This window comes from Ursus americanus, chromosome 28, assembly GCF_024610735.1.
Source record: "Ursus americanus isolate L20-20 chromosome 28, mUrsAme1.1.p, whole genome shotgun sequence".
Classification (NCBI taxonomy): domain Eukaryota; kingdom Metazoa; phylum Chordata; class Mammalia; order Carnivora; family Ursidae; genus Ursus; species Ursus americanus.
This window is the reverse complement of record NC_142154.1, coordinates 418,349-435,827: the sequence shown is the minus strand read 5'-3', so window position 1 is coordinate 435,827 and position 17,479 is coordinate 418,349. Positions and strand designations below refer to the sequence as shown.

The 17,479-nt window shown below is 58.7% G+C and overlaps 1 protein-coding gene across 1 annotated transcript in view; it reads right to left on the bottom strand.

Moving 5' to 3' along the window:
* Positions 1-666: 666 nt before the first annotated feature.
* The window catches only part of ACSBG1 (acyl-CoA synthetase bubblegum family member 1), a 47,879-nt gene continuing 31,066 nt past the window's right edge, over positions 667-17,479 (bottom strand). Inside the window, exons 6-14 of the mRNA XM_045804443.2 lie at positions 11,171-11,251; positions 10,950-11,099; positions 10,466-10,642; positions 9,615-9,796; positions 8,710-8,940; positions 8,121-8,338; positions 3,401-3,540; positions 2,722-2,968; positions 667-1,294 (exon numbers count right to left, since the gene is read on the bottom strand). Of these exons, the coding sequence (XP_045660399.1) occupies positions 1,209-1,294; positions 2,722-2,968; positions 3,401-3,540; positions 8,121-8,338; positions 8,710-8,940; positions 9,615-9,796; positions 10,466-10,642; positions 10,950-11,099; positions 11,171-11,251 (1,512 nt within the window). The 3' untranslated portion in view covers positions 667-1,208. The remainder of the gene's footprint in view (positions 1,295-2,721; positions 2,969-3,400; positions 3,541-8,120; positions 8,339-8,709; positions 8,941-9,614; positions 9,797-10,465; positions 10,643-10,949; positions 11,100-11,170; positions 11,252-17,479) is intronic.

Below are 17,479 nucleotides of genomic sequence, written 5' to 3'. Positions count from 1 at the left end.
TGGGCGTGCTGGCTGGCCCTCCCCGTCCCCCGTGCACCGAGTCACTGCCCGCCATCCCGCCTCAGCAGCATCGGGGCCGAACCCGCGGTCGGGCCTGGGCTCGGCCACTGCCCCCCACCCCCGTGCCCCACACCACCCCGCCAGCACGATTGTCCTTTACGTCTGACTCTAAGTCACTATTTTCAGCAGCTCCCGTGCTCTCTTGGCCCCCGCGTGGCATTGCAAACCCATGGGCTCTGCCTCATGTGCCCTGAGCACAGGGATTCCTTAGCGAGGGTCCCTGTCTGGCTGCTCTCTCAGGCTTGTCCCCAGACTTACGTCTCACGTGTGTTTGACTTTGTTCAGGCTGCGGCTTCCTCTGCTCTGGTGGGTCGCGCCCATGGTCCGTGGTTCCTAGGTGCACCCTGGTAAAGAATTCCGGAACCGAGGCGTAACCCTCTCCACCTGTGTCCCGGCAGGGGTCACTGGCTCTGCGCATTCGGGGTGCGGGCGAGTGCCAGCCGGCTGTGGCTACAGCGTGCTCCCCTCGATGCCGTCTGCGCTGTGCTGGCTCCGGGGTGCACGTGGTCACGCCCGTGGCGCACAGTCCCGTGGGTTAAATACCCATGACTCCCTGGCCTGGCCCGCCTGCTCGGCTGACAAGAAAAATCAGGTACTGGTGGGCAGTTCTGTTAAACGGTTTAATATTCAAGTCACACTCAGTACAATCAAGTAAATGGCAGCAGCTTTATTAAGCGTCAGGTCAGTCGGCAAGCGCGAGGTGCCCAGTGCCCGGTACTGGCATGCGGTGCGGCGGCGGCCACGGGTTCCAGAGTAAGTCGGCCGTTAGGTGAGTTCCAACTGTTGGCTCTCCCACCTGCAGAGTAACTCCCGCCCTCCTCCCCTCCGCCCTCCCCAACTCACAGCCTGCGCACCGCCTGTCCCGCGAGCCAGCGGCCGCCCTTTCGTTCTGGAGGGAGAGCTGATCTCATTTGTCACCTGAACAAAGAGCAATGCTTAAAATTAAAACTATCCACGTGTGAAGCTTCTTGGGATTGTCAGCTGCCGCTGGCGCCAGGCCTGGCATGCGTCGATGCCAGTGCCGGGGCCGGACGCAGAGACCTCAGCCTGGCCGGGCGTTCGTGCACCCAGACCGAAGGGGACCCGGAGCTCAGGACGACCCTCCAAGAGGCCTGCCGTCTTCAGTGGAAACTGGGACGGTGGCCCGATTACTTCTTTTGCTCTTGGTAAAAGGAGTCGATGATGTCTTTGTACTTGTCCAGAACCATGGGCCGTTTCAGCTTCATCGTCGGACCTGAAGGAGCGATTGGAAAGAGGGAGTGAGGCCTGGACGCTGAGAAGCCTGGGAAGGTGTGTGGTGAGGATCCGGAGTGAGGCCAGTCCAGGGACCCAGCTCCCGCTGCCCCGGCGTCGTCCCTGCGGCCGACGGGCCGCCAGGGAGCGACTGGCATCACGAGAGACCAGGAGGCACCGCCTTCCTTAACCGGCATAACCTTCCTCCGCGTCTTTCCGTTCTGTCCTTTGGGTGAATCGATGGCTCCATCAAACAAAACCACAGAACTAGGGTTTCTGTCTCGGGCTCCCAGATCCTTCTGGGGCAGGCCAGCCGCTGTGCTGTGAGCACACAGGCAGCCTCGGGACAAGGCTCTGGCCCCCAGCCACGCGGGTGAGCAGGCAAGCGGCTCCAGGTGACGGCCACCCGGCCGACATTTTGTGACCTCAGGAGACCCCAAGCCAGAACCACCCAGTTAAGCTGCCCTGGATTTCCGACCCACAGAAAGCAACATGATAAATGCTTTTTGTCTCAAGCTGCTAAATTTGGGGGTAATTTATTACACAACAGTAGCTAACGAGTGGACCGCCTGTGACCACGCACACGACGGCGTGGGGCGTTAAGCTTTGCTTGCGCGACGGGCCGGGGAGAGACCGGGCACGCCACCTCCACGGCGGTCTCTGGGGGTCTTTCCCAAACCCCTGTGCTTGGCCTTGGTTCTTCCCTCTAAAGCTCGGTCGCAAGGGCTCTGATTTAGCGTGGGGGCAGCTCAGAGTCCATTTTGCGCTAACACGCTTGGCTGTGTAACCGGAGACTTCAAAATCAAAGTCATTTCCAGAAGCTGGTTACAGAGGACACCTGCCTTCAGTCTTTTAGCGCCAGACAACCAGACGCACTCCAGTCTCCGAGAGCAGCTCAGCGCCTGCGGGCACTCGCACCCTGCTTCAGCCTCCACGGGCCAGAGGCTGTTCCAGGGAAGAAGCCATTCCCGCCTCCCCTGGCCGCCAACACCCCCACGTGCTACAGCCAAGAGTGACTTCGTCTGTCCCGCTGAGGCCGCAGCAGCGGCCTTTCCTGGTTTTGTGGACCACGGTCCAGAGGGCTTCATCCCTTTACCTGCACGCGAACTGAGCCCCTAGAGCCAGGGGACTCCAGCCCAAACACTAACAGGGCCTTGGGGTCTGCCTGCTGGTCCCACTGCGATTTCAGGGGAAAACGGCCCCCCGTGTTCAAATTAACAGGTCCCAGCACACATTTCGCATACGCGGCAGGCTTTCCCCAGGCACAAGTCTGTGCACCAGGCAACTGTGTCCTCCCGCCGGAAGGAGGGGGGCTGCCGGTGGCTTTATGCTTGCCCTGTCTGCTTCCCGGAAGGCCCTGCCGTGGCCTCTGCCCTCCCACACGGCCCCTGGAATAGTGCGAACAAACAAGCAAGGAAAAAACCCTACCCAACTCTCCACCCGAAATGGAGAAGTCCCTCTGGAGAATGGCCCACTTCTGGATGTGGTAGGGCCGGGCGGCTGCATTCATGTTGACCCTCTGGATCCCCTGCTCAATGGCCTGATACACGGCCTCGTCCTTGGTGCCCACGATCTCCGACACGGTGGTGGCCTTGCTGCCCACCCGCTGGCAGAAGGCCACAGCCAGTTCAGTCAGGTTGTCCGTCGGCTCCGAGGTTTCTGGGTCCAGCACGCACTGAAAAGCCAGAGGTCAGACCAGGCCCAAGCCTCGCCCACAAGACACAAGCCCCAGTCTCTGAGGATGTGGGTCACTGTGAGCTGTTTCAGGGACGGCCCGTGGTGGAAGGACACCTAGAAGGACTTCAGCCAATAAAACCATGGACTAAAATAGGGACCCCTCCGGCCCCATCCAGCACCCTGGGCTCGGAGCATCTGAGCGGGGAAGTGGGGGCTGCAGCCCTGGGAGCCGGGCTGAGCTGGACCATGACGGATCACCACAGCAGCGTGTCATCCATTGTGGTTCCTGCACCTTGCACCTGAGTGCAGGGAGCCGACAGGTTATCCCACAGTAAAGGCTCGAGATCTACATGTGTCCTGGCCAAGCGTGGCTGCTGCTTGGGCCAGGCCCACAGACACCCCCGCCCCAGAACAAGACCCCTCAACGTACCTTCAAGGTGAGTAGCATGGACAGGAACTTCCTCTGGTCCCCGATCAGCATGGCATTACTGACGATGGGCAGCTCCATCTTCACAGCCTCCTCAATGGGCACAGGGGGGACGTTCTCTCCACCAGCTGTGATGATTAATTCTGGGGAGGCAGGGCCAGGCCCCCGGCACAAGCCTCAGTCCAGGTGCCCAGGGGTGGACCAGGGCCCAAGCCTTGGCCCCAGCCCCTGGAGGCAGAAGAGTCTGGCAGCACTGGATACTTGGCGGGGGTGGCGGTGGGGGTGGGGAGGCAGTGCCATGCCCGCAGAAGCACCTCACACCTGCTGGGGGGACACCTGCTTGGGGACACACCTGCTGGGGGACACACCTGCTGGGGGACACACCTGCTTGGGGGACACCTGACCTGCTGGGGGACACACCTGCTTGGGGACACCTGACCTGCTGGGGGACACCTGACCTGCTGGGGGACACCTGCTTGGGGGATACACCTGCTGGGATACACCTGCTCGGGGGACACCTGACCTGCTCGGGGGACACACCTGCTGGGGAACACACCTGCTCGGGCGACACCTGCTCGGGGGACACCTGACCTGCTGGGGGACACCTGACCTGCTGGGGGGATGGTGGCAGTTCCTGGAGCACAAACGCTCACTCAGGGCTCCCACTCCCTTGTTCATCATCCAAGACTTTGCCTGCTCAGACTTCTCATCCATCGCCCCCCGGACACGCTGCCATCGCCCTGCAGTTGAATTGCCACCCGGCAGGCCCCGGCACTCACCATGGGCCAGGCACTGTGCTAAGTCCTACATGTGCAGTGGTTCACCGAACCCTCACGACCAGCCTATGGAGAAGCTCATTTTACAGATGGGGAAACCGAGGCACAGGGAGGTTAGGTGGCTTGTCCGAGGTCGAGTACATCCCAGAGTGCAGCACAGCACGGTTCCAGAGCTCCCGCGATGAGCCTCTCACCTCGCCTACACCTTCCAGACACCTCCTCCCGTCTCTGTCTAACATACCGCGTGTTCTTCTCAGGAAGCCCTCTCCCCCCGCCAGTGATTCTGGCTCTCCCTTCTTGGAGCTGCTCTCCCAGCGCCCACCCCTCATCCACCGCCTCACTCACTGCAAGACCAGCTACAGGCCCTTAGCGTTCTGGTCTCCCCCGTAGAAGGTGGCTTGCTGCCAAACAGATGGTTTTAAGTGGACATTTGCTTAATACACCTGGACTGTTTTCACTAGCTCTTACCCCTCCCGCCCCCAGTTCTAGGTCAACAAAGAGGAGTTGGTCCCCTTGTGTGCAGGTCCCGTGTGGACATGGAGACAGGCCCTGGCTGCAGGAAGCCCACAAGGCGGTGGGATAGAGGGCTGCCCGGGGCTGGGGTAGCCAGGGAGGCATGTGGCCCAGCTGCACATTGAGCATGAATTGGGTCTAACGGATAGAGGGCACATGTACACGGCAGGTGAGACAGGGGAGCAAAGGTGGGGGGAGCAGGGCCCCTCCAGTGCCCGCTGAGGGGCTGCCCGGACGGGTGGCAGCCATGGAGCGGTTGGGGCTCAGGGTTTTAGGGCATTGGCGAGCAGGGTGAAGAGTGGTTACCAAGGCGTGGGCTCAGAAAGGATGCATTCAGACCGTGGGGTCTGTTGGGGGCAGCAGGGGTGGGGCAGAGAGGGAACCACGGCCAGGCACAGTCCGGCGGCTTTCACCACCCCTGTCTTCCTCCTCCTGGGGCTTTCTCTGGCCCCCTCCCCCTTTCCCCCTTCTACCAGTGTCTTTCACATGTTAGTGCGCTTAGAAGCCCTCAGCAAACTGGGCGCAGGAAGGGGCACCTGCCAAAAATCCACACGAAACGCATTCAGGGATCAAATGTCAAAAGTGTTCCCCCGAGACCAAGAACGGTACACGGACGACCACTGTCCCCACGTCTATTCACCACGGCTCGGAAGGTCCTGCCAGCACAAGAGGCAAGAGAAACGCCCAGAGGGACAGGAGAGGAAGGAACGAAACCGATCGATGGTGTGCACAGAGCTGGAGAGAAATGACAAACCGCCAGCTTCTACGGAGCGCCTCCAGGTCACGTGACCCCAGCCCGCAGCAAGCAGCCTCCATGCCCCCAGCAAGCAAGTGGGACACAGATTCTACAGCGGCGCCCGGACATAAGACACTCAGGAGCCAAGCTGAGGACCGATGTGCAGAAGTCCCCACGCTGCACACTAGGGAACGGCTGTGAGACACGCAGTCTAGGGAAGCCCAGGGACGGGCCCTGCCGCTGACACCCACCCGCGCCTGCATCGCGGGCTGCAGGCTGTCTTCCTGGCTATGACATCTGTCGTTGCTCCTGGGGTTTGACTACGTGGAGGTTTTTTGTTTGGTTTGTCTTTAATGTAGTAAAATTTCGTGAGTCCCTTCTCATGGCTCCTGTAGACCTCTGGCATTCCAACCGGGTAAAGGATTTCTCTGTTTCCCTCTGGGAGCGGTAAGGGCTCCGTTCTTCCTCATACGGAAACGTTCTACCTTCTCTGTCGCTGTCGTGCACGGACGAGTTTCTCCTGCGATGTCTTCTAAACACACCGGCACGAGCCACGGGCTCCCCACGGTGCTCTCCTGGCCTTCTGTCTGCGAGACGCTACTGTGCGTGGCGGCCGCTCCGCCCTGTCCGACGGCGCTGGCCCGGCCTGAGCGTGACCATGAGCGCCTTCCTTCATAGGGGTGGGGTCTGGCTTTCCCAGGACTGGGGCCGGCTTCCCGCTTGGGAGACTCATGTTTCATTATGCTAAGGAAGCAGCCACCGGTTTCCGTTTCTATCCATGAATGAGGATATTAAATTTTTGTTAAATGCCTTTGTGATAGATGTGGAGATGACCACAAACGTTTTAAAGGATCTATTAATGGGATTAATTACATTATTTATCCCTGCATTTCCAGAAGAATCTCACTGAGTCACAACGGGTTACATTCTAATGTGCTGGCACCGACTGTTTGCCAGTGTTTTATTTAGGGTGTTAGCATATCTATTCATAAAAGTCATTGGTCTACAGTTTTCTTTTTAAATACAATCTTTTTCAGATTTCGGTATCAATGTTATACTCCAAATATACTTCCAAAATTTGGAAGTTTTCCTTCTTCTCTATGCTCAAAATCAGGTGAGGTATCATTGGAATTCCCACCTGCTGGTCCAGCGTCTTGTGCCTATGTGGTGGGGGATGGTCACGATTCGTTCCCTGGGCATCAGTCTAAGTTTACTGTCTTTTCCGAAGTAGGTACCTTCCCCAGAAAATGATCTCACATTTCTGTGTATCTGCCCAGCACTGGGCGATCTACCCCATGTTTATGGCCTGGACGACTCAATGTTGTAAAGAGACACATTCTCACCAAATTAACCCGCAGACCCGATGAACTCAGAATCAAAATCTTGGCACCTGTTCGGAGGCAACCGGCATGATTCTAGCCACGGTTGTCCGAAAGATGAAGACCAAGGCGGTAGGCCGCGTGCAGCCAGGTAACAGGCAGATCACAAAGATCCCCAGGAGCAAGGACAGTGGGCGAGCCCCCTCCCGCACAGGCCCCTGGCCCGGACGCCCTGCGGGGAGGGAGGCTTCTTGGCAGTGAGGCTGGGTGGGTGGATACTTATCTGGAGAAAAGGCACCTGGGCCCCCACCTCTAACTATAGTATTGTAAAGATTTTATCTATTGATTTGTCAGAGACAGAGAGCGAGCACAAGCAGGGGGAGGGGCTGAGGCAGAGGGAGAAGCAGGCTTCCCGCTGAGCAGGGAGCCCAACATGGGGCTCAATCCCAGGACCCTGAAATCATGACCTGAGCCGAAAGCAGACTCTCAACCGACTGAGCCCCCCAGGTGCCACCTAACCATACTATTTTATAAGGAGGTCCAACTCTGGATGGATGTTTCCTGGTTACTCTCTCCCTTTCAGCGAGCAGGCCTCACCCGCCATCACCAAGCCAGGCCCTAGGCGGCGCTCTCAGTCACCGCCCCCCCCAACCCCCGCACAGCGGGAGGGCGTGTGCAGGGATCTCCCAGCTCCCCCGCTGTGCGGGGGGGGGGGGAGGACCGTCACCCTACTCCTCCCAAGACTCAGGCCAGGCCTGCCCAGACTCTGCCCCAAGAGCCCGCCTCTGTGGCCAGCAGAGCCCGGGCTGGACGGCTCCCCTGCCTGTGAGATTTCTAGAGTTGCTCGCCCACTCCCTGAGCCGGTTTCCCCTGGGAAACGGGCAGGGAGCCCCCCTGGATGTGTTTGGACCTACACCCCCTTGCGCAAAGTGAGCAAAGCACTTTTCCGTGCAAGTCAGTCCCCAGCAGTCCCCCTGGGAGGCCACATTCCTCATGGGAAATTTCTCTGAAGTCTCCTGCTTCATTTTAAATTTTACATCCAATCTGTGTTCTCGATATCGTGCCCATGTTTGCATGTAAAAATACATATTTATGCCCCACAATCTTCTGGAAAGACTTGCCTTGTTTCTCTAGGGAGGCTGAATCCCAGCTCCACCACTTACTAGCTGGGCGACCTTGGGCCAGTCCCTTACCCTCTCTGGGTGTCCTCATTAGGAAGTCAGGGTCGAGGTGTCTGCCCCACAGCAGAGAGGAGGACGTAAAATGCTGTCAGTCCAAGTGCACGAGCTGGATACAGGCTCGGGACTCCGGGCACAAATGGCAGCAGCATATCCCCCCAACACACGCCTGCAGCCACAAAGCCGGCCAGCGGTGCTCACCTTTGAGCCGCCCTGTGATGTAGAGGAAGCCGTCCGTGTCCAGGCGCCCCATGTCACCCGTGTGCAGCCAGCCATCAGCATCGATGGCCTCCTGCGTCTTGTCCTCCATGTTCAGGTAGCCCATGAAGATGGTGCGGCCCCACAGACAGATCTCCCCAATGCCCTCGGCGTCCTCGTTCACCAGCTTTGCCAGGCAGCCTGGCACCAGCTTGCCGGAGCTGGGGACAGCCGGAGGGGGCTGGTCAGGCCCCACCCAGGAGCCCCCCCTGGGTCTCCAACCTCTCACTCTTCACCTCCCAACACTTTTGTATTTTAATAGGGAGTTAGAGTGAGAGGTTTTAAGGAGAAGAAAGAAGGGAGAGAGGACGGGTACAGCTTCAAGCTCTGTGATGGGCCGGCACGGGGCAGTCTTTAAGCACAGCGGGGGGGATCCCTCCACGCACCCCAGAGCTGACTGGCCAGTCTGCCTACTGGAGGGCTGGCCCTGTCCTCCCAGCTCCCCCTCCTGCCCCTGGTGACAGCCAGGGACCCGGGCCAGGATGGAGCGGTGGCCCCGGGTGCCAGCCAGGGCAGGCGGGCTCACGCATACCTGTAGAGCCGGTAATTGCAGGGGCTGGACATGAAGTGGGGGCCCGAGGTCTCGCTGAGGCCGTAGCCCGAATACAGGTGGATGTTCAGGCCGAGGAAGAAGCGCTGCGTCTCGGCGGTCATGGGCGCCGCTCCGTAGAAGCTCTTCCGACACTTGCCCAAGCCCAGCGCCTGGCGGACCTTGGCGAGCACGAGGTACTCCGCCAGCCTGGCCGTGAAGGGCTTCAGGTCGCTGCGGGGAGGGAGAGCGGTCCGCGCAGGCTCGCGCACGCGCACGCATGGGCGCGTGGGTACTGGGCAGGTGCGCGCCGGCCTGGACGTCTGTGAGCGCGCACGCGCAGGTGTGTGCCCCACGTGCACCGTCCTGAGCCCGAGGTCAACCAGGCGGGGCTGTGCGCAGGTGCGGAGACGGAGGGATGTCTGCCGTATTTGCAGACATGCGTACGCGTCTCACGAGACATGACCTGGTCTCACAGACCCGCTAGTGATGGAAAATATTTCTAAGTCGGACCGGCCCAGGTGTGTGCCGTGCACCCCCACAGCACTGTGTGGGAGTTCGGAAAGCTGTCCGAAGGCTCTGGGGTCCCCCGGAGAAAGGCTGGGAGAGCGCTCACCATTGGGGCCCCTCCCTGCCCCCTACTGAGTCAGGAAATGCCTCAGGAACTGTGAGGACAGCTGGGGGGGGGGGTGAACGTCCCCCAGGGGAGCGAGTGAGTCCTGCCAGTTGGAACCCAGAGGTGGGGTGACTGTCTCCTGTGGAGTCTGGGAAGAGGCCTCCAGCCCAGCGCCCGATGGGGCCTCTGCACAGGGGTCCCTGGAAGGAGCCCAGCCCAGCAGGTCCTCGGTCCGTCCTGGCCTGCTGCCCCAGCCCTGCTGCCCCCGGCCTCCTGGCCCCCACTTCCGTACCTGCCCGGGCAGGTGAGGTTCTGCTCCAAGGTCACCGACATGGCCCAGCGCAGCATCTTGCGCCGGATGAAGCCGGACTGAGCCGCCACCTCCTGGATGCGCTCCATGATCTTCTCCCACACCCGAGGCACCCCCATGTGGGACGTGGGCTCCACCTCCCGCAGCGTGTCCACCAGGCTCCCCTGTGCCGCGCCAGAGAGGAAGGCCTGCGGCTCAGTGCCGGGAGGCCCCTTGCACCAGAGTCAGGTGCACACGCCCCACAGGCGTCCTGCACAGAGGTGCGCACATGTCCCACGCTGTCGGCCGCCCCTGGGCAGCCATCCCCGCTGCTCATGCGGCCAGGCGCCCTAAGGCTCCTCGGTCCCCTCCCAGCCCTGGGGGCGGCCACTCCTTCCTCTCTAACCCGCCCATGACCATTCCCCTAAGCAGTGACCCATGTAAGAACGGATGAGGGACCATTTGGGCCAGGAGGTACAGGCGGGGGGAGGTGTGCCGGGGGGGGGGGGGAATCTGGGAGAGCTCTCCTCATGCTTAAAATAAGCTTCCAAAGAATGGGGGTAGTTGATGAGATTGGGAAGCAGGGCGGGACTGCGACCACTCGTGGCCTTCCTCTGAGGATGACCTATCCTCGATGGCATGTGGCCCCCTTTCCTCTACGTACCGTCAGCCCCTTCTTGCTGGGTCAAGTAGACCATGCTGACTGCAGCGGAGAGAGTTCTGACCAATAAATGCACGGGGGCCCGCACACTCACACGCTCACAGGTGCACGCACAAGGCCCCCACACGAGTGCACACTCGGGTGTGCTTCTGCACACGCACTCGGACCCCCGCTTGGGCAGAGGCAGACTGACCTTTAGGGCGTCGGGCTCAGCAAAGCAGACCTGGGCCCCCCACTGGATGCCCGTCCACAGGTCATAGATCTGGGCGGCGATGTGGCTGAGGGGCAGGTAGCTGACCACCACCTCCTGCTGGACTTCCGCGGGCTGGATGTCGCCGGCCTGGCTGCCATACCGTGCCGTCCACGTGATCTGAAGGACAGGCACATGGGCCCCAGCAGTGTCCCCAGCCTGCCCTGGAAGTTCTCACCCCGGGGCTTTGGCGACCTCTTCGGCAACGCCCCCCACCAGGCGTCTCTGCAGGGAGCTCCCGGGACAGCCCTCCCCTCCCCTCCCCGTTCCCTCGCTGGACTGGTTCTGGACCACAGACCCAAGGGCTGTCCTACGGGTCCTGGCCCCCGAGCTGAGGGGCCAGAGGAGCGTCCCTGGGGGCTGCTAGGGCAGGTCCAGTGCCCAGATCCACCTGCAGCCAAGCCCACCCATCTGGGGTCCGTCCTACATTGTCTTGACTCAGCATCACGCCCTTGGGGCTCCCGGTGGTGCCGGAGGTGTAGACCAGTGCGCAGCACTGGTTGGGCTGCTGGGTGGTGATGATGGCGTCCAGGGTCTCCTCGGGCAGCTCCTCCCCCAGCCCCATGAGTTCCTCCATCTGCAGTGGGTGGGAGAGTGCGCGGTCAGCAGGGCGGCTGGACGGGCCCCCTGCCCCACCCCCGTACCCACCGTGTACACGTTGGCCATCTTCTCTGGAGGCGTCTCTCCGTACGTCACCACCGCCTTCAGATGCGGCAGGTTTTTCCAGGTCTGTGTTGGTGGGAAAATAATGGGGTCTCATTAAAAAATAGTTACCTGCCGAGAAGATCCCCATCTCCAGGGCTTGGTCTGTCTGTCAAGCACTTTGGTCACTGGGTTCCTGGGCTCTGACCTTTGACCCAGCTGGACACTTGCCCCTCTTCATGCATAGCTGTCCCCTCAGGAGAAAACCAAGTGTCCCAGGGCCTGGTTGAACGAAGTATGCCTTATCCCACAACAGAGAACTTTGTAGAAGAGAGAGGGGCAGAGAGGGGGAGGGGTACAGAGGGGGGGACAGAGGGTGGAGGGGGACAGATGGGGGAGGGGGACAGAGAGAGAGAGAGGGGACAGAGAAAGGGAGGGGGAGAAACGGGGAGGGGGACAGAGCAGGGGAGGGGGGAGGGAGAACAGAATTCGGTCATCCTGCTGAGTGCAGGTGACAGAGCGCAGAGTTCAGGGAAGCCGCGGTAGCTAGAGTCCACGGGACTGGGCACTATGAGGAGAAACTCAGAAGAGAAAGTTCTAGAACTCTTCTCATCAGGTGCCTGGTGCTCCGGAGTATTTGGTTGAGTACCAGTGTTCACGGCAGCCACCGGGGCTGGAGGACAGGAGCTCATAAGGAGCCAGGACCGTCTGTGTGTCCGTCAGCCAGCATGCAGGGGCCCCCGGAGGCGTTCAGCGGAGACCCAGAGAGGTCAGATCTGAGCACAGGTGCTAACCCTTGTAAACATGCCCCGAAAGGCCAAACACAAGTCTCAAAGTAAAGTTCAGAGAGAGAGAAACACAGGAAGGACACGGCCGTGGAAGGACACCAAGACACCCAAAATACATGGAATTGGAGTCCCAGGAAATACTTTTTTAAAAATTGAAAAGCAGTCTGAGAAGCTTCCAAATTTGATTATAAATTCACCGATTCAGGACTTGCAATGAACCCCAAGCAGGATAAACACAAAGAAAAACCACAAGACACAACATAACAAATTGCTGGACACCAGCGGTGAAGAAAAAAATCTTAAAAGCAGCCAGAGAAGCAAAGGGACGCTCGCGCACTGTTGGTGGGAACGCCAGCTGGTGCCGCCGCTCTGGAGACCAGTACGGAGGGTCCTCAGAAAGTTGGGAACAGAGCTGCCCTGCGACCCAGCCATTGCACTACCAGGTATTTACCCCAAAGATACAGACGCAGTGATCTGAAGGGGCATCTGCACCCCAGTGTTCATAGCAGCAACGTCCACAATAGCCAAACTAGGGAAAGAGCCCAGATGTCCATCGAAAGATGAAGGGATAAAGAAGATGTGGTTCATACACACCATGGAATATTACTCAGCCATCAGAACGAAGTAAATCTTACTATTTGCAACAACACGATGGAACTGGAGTGTATTATGCTAAGTAAAATAAGTCAGTCAGAGAAAGACAATTATCTTAATCTGATCTCACTGATATGTGGAATTTAAGAAACAAAACAAACAAGCAAAGAGAAAAGAGAGAGAGAGGTAAACCAAGAAACAGACTCTTTTTGAAAAAGTATGTATTTATCTATCTTAGAGAGAGAGCAAGTGAACTGGGGGAGGGAGAGGGAGAAGCAGGCTCCCCTTTGAGCACAGAGCATGACGCAGGGCTGGATCCGGGGACCCTGAGATCAGGACCTGAGCCCAAACCAAGAGTCGGACACACTCAGGCGACCGACCAAGCTCCCCAAGCGCCCCCAAAAGAGACTCAGTTCTAAAGAACACAGTGCTGGAGACCAGAGGGGCGGGGTGAGGGGGGATGGGGAAGGGGAGGAGGGGGGCACCTGTGATGAGTGCTGGGGGTTACACAGAAGTGTCGAATCACCATGTGGCACACCTGAAACTAATCTTGTGGGAAACTGAAACTGTGTATCAAGTACACTGGAACTAAAATAGAAACTTTAAAGTCAAAAAATAAAAATACATAAAAGTAGCCAGAGAAACAAGATGCCCTATACACACTGAGAGGAACAGAGACACAGGACAATAGACTTCTCATCAGAAACTACATACAGTTGAAAACATTGGATGGAAACTTTAAAGGCTGAAAGAAAAAAAAAAAAAAGAAATCCTATCAACCCAGAGTTATAAACCACATGAAAGTATCTTTTGAAGAAATGAAAATAAACACGTTTTCAGATATGCATTACAAGAGATGTTGAAGAAAGTCCTTAAGGCAGGAAGATGGTACCAGAAGCCGACTTGCACCTACGGAAGGGGACCAAGAGCGTCAGGAATGGCCCAACGGTGGGTGAATATGGGAGAGAGAATAGGAATGCTTTTAAAATGCCTTGAATGATACTCGACCGTTGAAAACAGTGTAATGCAGGGTTTGTAACCTGTATGGAGGCAGAACAGAGGCGGGGAGGAGGGAGGATGTTGGTGGGGACTCTACGTGCCAAGTTAAAAATGCAAACGGTAGGGACACCTGGGGGGCTCAGTCGGTGAAGGAGAAGCGTCTGCCTTCGGCTCAGGTCATGATCCCAGGGTTCTGGGATCGAGTCCTGCATGGGGCTCCTTGCTCAACGGGGAGCCTGCCTCTCCCTCTGCCTCTGCTCCCCCTGCTTGTGCTCTCCCTCTCTCTGGCAAATAAAATCTTTAAAATAATGCAAACGGTAAACCGAGAGCAGACAGTAATGTAATAACTAAGTAGCCACTGGAGATAAAATACCGAAAGACAAACCGAAATGCAAATAGAGAACTGAACAGGAAGGAGCTCCGGGAAGAGGGGAAAGGAACAGGGAAGAGATGGTAGAAACAGTCTGCTGCCTGGTCTGCAGACAGTGCTGCTGGGTAGGACAGGAAGATAACTCCGTGCGGCCTCCCAGACACCGGCCGTGAGCGAGAGGACACAGGCTACGAGCAGCACAATGCAAACATTAATCAGGAGTCTGATCTGAATGCGAGACACAGTAGCTTGGGAACAAGGACAGTTCCTGCGGCCCCTCGGGAACATTCTTCATGACAAAGGGGCCGTTGCATCAAGAGGACGAGGTAGGAGCCTAAGGACGTGTGCTCATAACGGAACTCAAAGGTACGCAACGCAGACGCTGATGGAAATGAAAGGAGAAATGGACAGACCCACAGTAGTCACGGGCGACTCAGCGCTCCGTGTCTCGGTCTTTGAAGGAACAGGTGCACAGATCAATAAGGAGACAAAAGGCTGAAACACTGCGACACCATCAGCCGCGTGGACGTCACTAACATCCATAGAGCGTTCCACGCAGCCACGGCAGAACGCACCTTCTTTCCAATGAGCCTGGAACGTGCGCCCCGCGGACCGCACTACCCACAGGTGTTTCAGATAGCAAAGAGCCCCAGGTCGGTCGTGAGAGAAGGGTCTTCCTTCGGAGAACGGGCCCAGCTGATGGATTAGAAAACCAACCTTTTGCCACCACTCATGAAATAATTCAGGCAAAGCCCGTCCATGGAGAAAGGTTGATGGGGAACATCACAGTGGATGGTGGTCCCCCCACATGGGCTGAGGAAGCGGCTCCCTGCAAGCCGTACCCCCCCAGCATCACGTGCCTCTTGAGGCCGTGGGGGATGAAATCCACCTGTGGGGTGTTCGCCCCAGACACGGTTTCATCGGAAATGCATGAAGTCTTTCCCTCTAACAACAAGCACAGAAGTTAGAGGAACAAGTTGAACAACCGGGAGAGGAAGTGGGCGGGTAAGTCCGGAATGTGGGACCCCGCTCAGGATGGCCGACCTAGCTCCTGCAGCGTGCTCTGTTCCTGGCAAAGGTTCTCACCCTGGGTCCGCAGGGGTGTCCACACGGGGGCGGGCCCCACACCCCTCAGGGTCAGGTTGCAGGAGGCCTGGGGTGGGGCCTGAGGATTTGCATTTCTAACAAGTTCCCAGGTAAGGCTGCTGCTGTCCCAGAGCGAAGCAAAGTGGGGTTTTGCTCTGAATGAAAAGACACTTAGGGACCACCACTTGCCCCCTGTGGGCCCATTTAGGCCCCCTTTCAAAGGAACCGACTTTGAATTATTTTAGATGATGACCTGGGGTAAGCATTTCCTAATTCTGGGCCTCAGTCTCTTCAGATGCAACATGGTGCAGGGGACAGTATTAGGCTTCGATCAAGGATCCGTGCAGAGGGCCCGGCAGGATCTATCTCCTGGGAGAGAGGCTGGTTAAAGCCCCTGCCTTCCCAGCCCAGGGTTCTGGGGCGCCCGCGTGGAAGCGGAAGCAAAGGGCCCCTGCCTAGCTGGCGCTTGGAGAACCCTTAACGACAGAGGCCTCAGGCAAAGCTGCCTGGGGGCTGCTGGGTCAGCTCTTGGCTGGATGTCAGGCCAGTGACTCCTTTGCCTCAGAGAACTCTGGGGTCTGCAAAGCCCCCAAACCTGAGGAAATCAGGGCTCACTGAGTCCCGAGGTAGCTGGGCAGGGCAGTGACGGGACATCCCTGCTGGTCACTGCTCTCTAAACACTTGTCCCCTTTCTATTTCGTGAAGGGCCTGAGTGCTTGGGGTGGGGGTGGGGGCGCCGAGGACGGCTCAGGCTCACCTCGGCCTCTCAGAGCAGCTCCTGTGGACCCGATAGTTCACAGCCCTATCTCCTCCCCAGTCTCAAGCGTGTAAACGACTCAGACGGGTTGGGGACATTCAGAATGAGATCCTGAAAACACATTCCAAAGGCCCCTGCGGGGAGGCAAGGCTGCCCCCTGATTGGGAAGGTGAGCCCATCTGACAAACCTCTAGTCGCCAAACGAAAGCAGGTTCCAAAGTGCCCGTGAGAAAGGGTTTTCGAAAGAATTCAAAATGGCAGGGACGAGGGAGCGCTGCCACAGACTGCAGCCACGCCTCAGAGGGCTGGGGCCCGCGGGCAGGGCAGGCCGCACGTGGGGGGGGCCCCTGCTGGAGACTGACCGGGAACGGCGGCAGCACGGCATTCATCCAAGCACAGGCCTGTGGGACCCGCTTCCCCGCCTCGACTCTGGCAGGGGTGGGGGCCCCGGGCCTGTCATGCCTCCCCCTCTAGCCCCAACGCAGCCCGAGCCCCCCATGTTAACCTCTGTTGCTGCTGAGCAATGAGGCCCCCTCACTGACTCTCACTTGGGGTCCGAGCTTCCCTCCGCTGTTGCCACTTTATAGGGAGGGACGGGATGGGATGGTGAGTCAGCCGGCCTGCACCTCTCTGGCCCTCACTTTCCTTGTCTGTAAAATGGGCTTACAAGACTGTTTCTCAGGGCCGCTGTGCTTAGCACCCGAACACTGTCACCACCCCCGAGCTTAGGGTCGCTTCCCCGCGACGTCCCGGCTCCCAGGTCTGCTTCTTCGTGTGTGAAACGCAGACGGGGGTGGGTGAGGTGCCTTTCCGGACCTCCTGTTTTAATAACAACTCCTTTCTTTCTTCGCCTGTGAGCCAACACTTTAGCAATGTAATAATTTGAAAGCACTTACATGGTCCTGCTCTGGGTTGAATTGTGTCCCCAAAAACGACATGTTGAAGCCCAAACCCCAGCGCCCAGAACGTGCTCTTCTTGGGAAACAGGGTCTTCTAAATGATTTAACCTCACATGGCTGCTGTCCTCATGGAAAGGGATTTGGACGCGGAGACGCACATGGGGGCGCGGGGGCCACGTGAAGGGGGAGGCGGAGACGGGGTGCTGCGTCCAGAACACCAGCCTTTGCAAACTGAAGCGGGGGGCCCACAGCCTCACCGAGGGAGCTATTTCAAAACACACTCCGGTCTGGGGTCTCCTTCTAGCGACTCTGCCTCAGGGGTCTGGCGGCAGCCGGAGCCACCCCAGGACTCTGATGGGAGCCAATGGCCAAGCTGGCTTCTTTCTTTAGGCTTGAGGGGGAGACCTCTTCACTAGAGATGAAGGGAGGCGCCTGCCCCGGCCGCCCCTCTGGGCATCCAGATCCCACGGTCCCACCTTGGGGGCAGGTCGGGAGCTGGGGCCCAGGGAACATCTCCAGAACCAGAGCCAAGCCACCAAGTCAATGCCAGAGGCCTCTGCGAGCATGGAGCCCTCAGGGCCTCGCAGGTGGCAGGTGGCGGGTGCGGCTGGGGCTCAGGGCTGTCCCTCGGCCGCCACACCCTGGCTGTGGTTCCTGTGGGGTGCAGCCAGTCCAGAGGGGTCTTAAGTGAATCCCCCTGCAGAGGAGATCGGCTGGCTCAAGGGGTGCTTTCGAGCTCTTGCTGTGCCCCCGTCTTTAGAAGACTTTACTAGACTTGCAGCCCCCACCCTGTGGCAGCCCCTCCCCTGACTCCGCATTGAA